The sequence below is a fragment of the Zea mays genome, chromosome 3, assembly GCF_902167145.1.
Source record: "Zea mays cultivar B73 chromosome 3, Zm-B73-REFERENCE-NAM-5.0, whole genome shotgun sequence".
Taxonomy (NCBI): Eukaryota; Viridiplantae; Streptophyta; class Magnoliopsida; order Poales; family Poaceae; genus Zea; species Zea mays.
In genome coordinates, this window is record NC_050098.1 from 191,357,973 (window position 1) to 191,363,845 (window position 5,873).

Consider the following 5,873-nt stretch of genomic DNA (forward strand, 5'->3'; position numbering starts at 1 on the left):
GGAGGATCCGTTTCCGCAACCGCAACCCAGTCCCCTTATCCTGAAAACTACTCCTCCTCTCTCGTCTCTAAACCCCCGGGCAGCGGACAAACAAGCACACAGCACGAGCGAAGAGACGCAGCCATGGCGATGGCTCCACCGCCTGCCTGCTCGCTCTTCCCCCGGGTCGCCGCTGCTGCGCCCAGTTCCGTCACCTCCAACTCCGTTTTGACCTCGCGTGGCCCCGGTATCCTTCCTTCCCCGCGTCTCGCTTTCGCCCGCCGCCACCTCTCCGCGGCATGGTCATCGAAGGCAGCAGCCTCCGCTTCTGTCGAAATCCAGGATGACTACACGGATGAGATGGACGCGGTGAACATTGCGCAGGATGTCACCCAGGTGCCGCGGCCTCCGCTTTGCTTTCTTACCTTTTCGGCTTTTCCCCATGTGTTGTATAGTGATTTACTGATTTGGGTATGCTGAGTGTATTGCCCCACGCTCCAGGAAGGTGTTTTGTGATTGCTATTGAATCAGCTGATGACTATGTGCCGTTCTAGTGTTTTCACCGATTATGACTCAGAATAGCTGAATTTCTTGGTGAACTAGGCCATTTTCTACTTTTCATTAGCTAGCAACTGTATAGGGGATAGCTGGCAAAAATCCTTTTCTTTAGCGTTTCAGTATGCCCAATCACGTCTCTGATAAAATGTGTTTATGTGCTGTTAACAGCTCATTGGAAAAACACCAATGGTGTATCTCAATAGAGTTGCTGACGGATGTGTGGCTAATATCGCTGCAAAGCTCGAGTACATGGGACCTTGCCGAAGTGTCAAAGATAGGTACACTTTTGTGACTGGCGCATGATTTCATGCACATGATGCAATTATTTGTGTGTCAACTCATGCCTATGTTTACAGGATTGGATTAAGCATGATTAATGATGCTGAAGAGAAGGGATTAATTTCTCCAGACAAGGTTAAAGACCATCTCATGTTATTAGCAATATTATCATCGCCTACATTGTAATATATGCAGATGGTTTCTACCTGTGCAGACCATTTTGGTAGAACCAACAACTGGAAATACTGGTGTAGCCATTGCTTCTGTGGCTGCAGCAAGAGGATACAAGTTGATAGCAACAATGCCTTCATCGTTAGATGTCGAGAGACGCATTCTTCTGCGTGCATTCGGAGCAGAGATTGTGTTAACTGATCCTACCAAAGGACTAAAAGGAGCTTTTGATAAAGCTGAGGAAATAGTCCTGAGAACACCAAATGCGTATATGTTTCAGCAGTTCAACAATGAGGCAAATAGTGAGGTTGACATTCAAGCTTTATCTTTCACTCATATGATTTATGTTGCAGTAAATGTGTAATTCATTTGCTTTCTTTTTCTTTAAAGATCTATTGAGAAACCACTTGGGTAAATTACAGATCCACTTTCAAACCACAGGCCCAGAAATATGGGAAGACACGTTGGGTTCTGTTGATATACTTGTTGCAAGCATAGGAACAGGCGGTACCATTAGTGGCACTGGGCGTTACTTGAAAAGGATGAACAAAGATATTAAGGTTCCTACTTTTGCCTGGATTAATTTTTGAGTGAATTTTGCATTGAAGGGGTTTTCTTGTATTTTATTAGCTAAACAGTTATGTGTTTGTGTTTTATGAGAACATAGAGACATTACTATCAAACTAGTTCTAGCAAAAGGATAGCAGCACCATCATTCTGTTATCGGTTCATTTTTTTTTCATTCTAAAGTCGTTCAACTATCATAATTTCTATTTTGAGAATACAGTTGATTTCTGCAAGGCCGATGTCAATATGTAATATGTATGAAATTTATCTGACCTAATTTTTCTGTCACTGTTTGGTTTCATTTGAATAATTTCCCTCCTATCATTTCAGGTTATTGGGGTAGAACCTGCTGAAACTAGTGTGATTTCTGGTGATAGCCCTGGTAATGCGTTAACTGCTTGCCCCCTTTGTAATAAGCAATTCAACTTTCAACATGCTAGGAAACAAAAGCTTATTGAATATCTTTTCCTTGCCTCTGACATATACTGTTTGTTCATGCCAATAAACAACAGGTTACATTCCAAGTATATTAGATGTGCAGTTGATTGATGAGGTTGTGAAGGTCTGTAATGCTAACTTTAGAACCACTTTTACGTCAAACAGATTTTGTAGTTATAAACTTCTTGCAGTCTGATGAGTTAATTAACGATTATGGTTGTTGACTTTTCAGGTTAGCACAGCAGAAGCCGTTGATTCTGCAAGGGAACTTGCTCTAAAAGAGGGCCTGCTGGTGAGTAGCGCACTGTAAAACGAATGGCTTTTGAGTTTTCTTAGTTATTACAATAGCATCTCCAATTTCATTGTTATGTGATTTGTGATTCATTTACGGGTTTGTATGCAGGTTGGTATTTCCTCTGGTGCTGCAGCGATTGCTGCTATCAATGTTGGCAAAAGACCTGAAAATGCTGGAAAGTTGATTGCGGTGCGAGCATGTTAATTTCATTTTTGACATTTTGCCATGGTTTAGACAATTAACCAGTCACGTGGGTTTGCAGGTCATTTTCCCCAGCTTTGGAGAGAGATACATCTCCACCATTCTGTTCCGTCCGATATATGACTCTGTTCGAAGAATGAGGAAGAGATAGCGAGCCTTGTACTACTTCAAGCGCGTTGCCAGTCCCCTTCTCTAGACCTGACAGGCTTCCATGACATGATTGATAAACGTGAAGCAGTGAAGACCCTGTTTGATTGCAACTTCAGGGTCCGAAGTTTTGAAGCTGCACAGAGTTTCTATCAGGTGAGCTGCAGGCCTGCAGCTTGGTTCTAGCAAGACTGGAGGAGTGCCTCATGTTTAGACCAGCTCATACAATCCTGGTGCAACATGCAGAATTGCGTGCCGCAGTTAGCTTGGGCCTTTCGTTTAGTAGTCTAGGACCGGGTACAAACCGCTTGTTACCTGGTACGCACTTGAGCTGATTTTAGCGACCAACTATCTGCAAATTCTTTTTGCCTTCCGAATTTTGATTGTTTCATCTTTTATCTGGCGTCTGCTTTACTAACTAGTTTTTTGCGGAACTACAATTTTCTTTTCTCTTTTTCTTGTCTGCAAAAGATCGAAGGTCGAGCTTGCAATTGCAAGATCAAAGGTCAAGCTGAAAGGAGCCTGTCGAACAAAATGCAGCGTCTTCACTCAGGTCGAAGCGGGAAGCTCTAAACCGTCAGAGCGTCTCCAAAACTGGCTGACACTGACAGACAAAAAAAAAACTGATTTAGGTATTGGAGCGAACACATCCTTCCAATAGCAGCCTAAATCACCACCTTATTTTAGCTATTACCTAAACCATCAAATCTCCTCAAATTTATGCTCTCAAAAAATTAGCCAAATTTATTGATTTAGTTACTCTCTAAAATAGATTTTACAAAGAAAAAAAAGTAGGTTGATCTAACAGACTATGTAAACCAAAAAAACTGAATAGCGGGTGAAAATACAGAGCGAAGGGAGAAAATGGAGAGCTATTAAATTTAAAGATTTATTTACAGAGCCTGTTAAAGTTGTCTTTCTTCTAGAAGAAATAGCTAAATTTATCTTTACAAAACGATTCAGCTAGTCAAGTTGCTTTATCCGGGCGCTCAAAATAAGTATTGCGTTTTTTTTTTGTGGAAAAACCCCCAACAGCAGCCTCGTTCTGCTTTAGGCTGAGGTGACCAGAGAGGTCTCGCGAGATGATTCGGTAGAATGCTGGTGCACATCAAAAACACTGTATTGATTCGGTAGAATTCTCTTAAGCACACTTGGATCACAGTATCTTTTCGTCCCAAGACAATATTATTGTATTTAAGCATACTATAGTTTTAGACTAAAAGTTATTTAGTAGCACATCAAAAAGCACTATATTTTAAACCACGGTTTCTGTTAGATTATCCGCCTAGGGTTTGGGGTCTTCCCCATGTAATTACCGTCTCACCCCTTTGTAATAGGCCAGACCCAATACATAAGTCTATTAATACCACACCCAACCCTGATTAGGGTTAGGGTTTTCTTTCTCTCTTCCCTCCCATCCACAGCCGCCGGGCTGCTCTGCCGTCGGCCTCCCTGCAGCCGCCTCCGCCCAGCCCTTCCACCGGCGGCGCGCAGCTCCCCGCCGCCGCCCCTGGAGCACCCGCGGCACCCTCTCCTCCCTTCCTAGCCGCCGGCAACACCTCCCTACGCCAGCCGCCTCCCTCCTCCCACCTGGCTACGCCCCTGCCGGTCCTGCGCGCCGCCGGCTCCACCGCGCAGAGGCGCCCCCACCCGCGCCCTCTTCCTGCCGGTCCGCCCCACGCTGCTGAGGCGCTGATCCTCACCGGCGTCGCCATCGTAATCGCCTTGGACAACGGCACCAGAACCTCTGCCTCCGCAGTCTAGGTGCTTGCTTCCGCCCCCAGTGCCTCCTCCCCCTTTCCCCAAGCAGCCGGCGGCCCTGGTGGCGGCGCGTCTCCCCGGCGGCGCGGGCGCGGCGTCCCCGGCTCCGGCCCGGCCACGGCGGCGCGGGGCGTGGCCTCCTGGCACAGCGCCCTCTCCCTCCTCTCTGCCCCGTCGCGTCGCGACGCCCAGGTCGCCCGGAACCACGCCGCCCACCGTGTCCCGAGCAGCAGCGGCCGAGCCGCCCTTCCCTGACGCGCGCAGGCGGACCAACGCCGGCTCCTCTGCCTCTCTGTCCCGAGCCGCGCCCAGGCGCCCTGCTGTCGCGCGCCCTCTGTGCCGGTCTCGCCCCCCAGACCACGATTGCCCTGCCGGATCCCCGCGGCCGCCCTGTGCCGGATCCCGCCGCCCGACCCGATCCTAGCGGTTGCGCGCGCCCTTCTTGACGACCCTCCTCACTAATCGCGCAGCTGCGCTACTCCTACCAGCGTTGTTCCATGGCGTCCCCCCACCATACATGAGCTTTACCTCGCCCGCCGCTCTCGTGACTGTGCGTGTCCTCCTCCACGACGACCAGCTCATCCGAGGCATGTTCGTGTCCTTCGATCCAGTCTGGAACCCTATTCTTCGAGACTGCGTCGAGGTCCACCCTCAAGCGGGCCGTCACGTGCCTGGACCGCTTATCTTCCCACGTGCTGCGATCGCCTTCCTAGCGGTTGAGCCCGTGTCATCTCCCTCCCTTCCTAGTGCCTCTGTCGGGGCACCTTCTTTGGCCCTCTCCGCTCACACCGTACCTTCGCCACTTCCACCTCCCCGCACCACCACCGATTGGGTGGTTGACTCCGGGGCCTCCTTCCACACTACCCCCACCACTAGTTCGTTACTCCACTCCCATCCACCCCACCCCTCACATCCTACCTCTATCGTCGTCGGCAACGGTTCCACCCTCCCGGTCACCTCAGTAGGTACATCGGTTCTTCCAGGGCCATTCTGCCTTAACGGCGTCCTTGTTGCTCCCGGACTGACTCATCCCCTCCTCTCGGTTCGTCGCTTCACTAGTGACAACCAGTGCTCTATGGAGTTCGACCCCTGGGGTCTCACCATACGCCACCTTCCCACACATGTTGTGCTCGCTCGCTGTGACAGCTCTGGCCCCCTCTATTCTCTTCACTTGCCCTCCACTCACCACACCAGAGTAGCCTCATCTCCTGCACTTACTACTACCACCCGTCACATGCTCTTGCTACTACCACCACCTCCTCCGCCATTTGGCACCGTCGCCTCGGGCACCCTGGACCTGATGTCATGTCCCAGCTTTTCGGCCACTCAGACATATCATACACTCGGGGCTCTTCTGAGCGCCTCTGTCATGCTTGTCAGCTCGGCCGTCACTCCCGTCTTCCTTTTTCCACTTCCACGTCCAGGGCTGTTCAGGCCTTTGATCTTGTCCACTGTGATCTCTGGACGTCTCCTGTCC

General features: G+C 49.6%; 1 protein-coding gene across 2 annotated transcripts; it reads left to right on the top strand.

Annotated features, from left to right (window-relative positions):
• LOC103651084 (cysteine synthase-like) lies at positions 1 to 3,069 on the top strand. Of its 2 annotated transcripts, XM_008676688.4 has the most exons (10): positions 1 to 375; positions 706 to 815; positions 894 to 951; positions 1,031 to 1,294; positions 1,410 to 1,547; positions 1,885 to 1,936; positions 2,067 to 2,116; positions 2,225 to 2,284; positions 2,396 to 2,476; positions 2,550 to 3,069. In XM_008676688.4, exons 1-10 carry the CDS (start codon positions 124 to 126, stop codon positions 2,637 to 2,639), a joined length of 1,155 nt encoding a protein of 384 aa, XP_008674910.1. In that variant the 5' UTR covers positions 1 to 123; the 3' UTR covers positions 2,640 to 3,069. The 2 variants fall into 2 exon arrangements, with proteins under 2 accessions (XP_008674910.1, NP_001311202.1); NM_001324273.1 differs by lacking the exon at positions 1,410 to 1,547 and having other exon boundaries at positions 26 to 375; positions 2,550 to 3,061.
• Positions 3,070 to 5,873: the final 2,804 nt, after the last annotated feature.

What these genes read in the sequence shown, in the direction of transcription:
- LOC103651084 (XM_008676688.4), top strand. Translation starts at nt 124, where the DNA reads ATGGCGATGGCTCCACCGCCTGCCTGCTCGCTCTTCCCCCGGGTCGCC. An exon ending in GGATGAACAAAGATATTAAG is followed by an intron (nt 1,548 to 1,884) that starts GTTCCTACTTTT and finishes CTATCATTTCAG; the next exon opens with GTTATTGGGGTAGAACCTGC. An exon ending in TGATTGATGAGGTTGTGAAG is followed by an intron (nt 2,117 to 2,224) that starts GTCTGTAATGCT and finishes TTGACTTTTCAG; the next exon opens with GTTAGCACAGCAGAAGCCGT.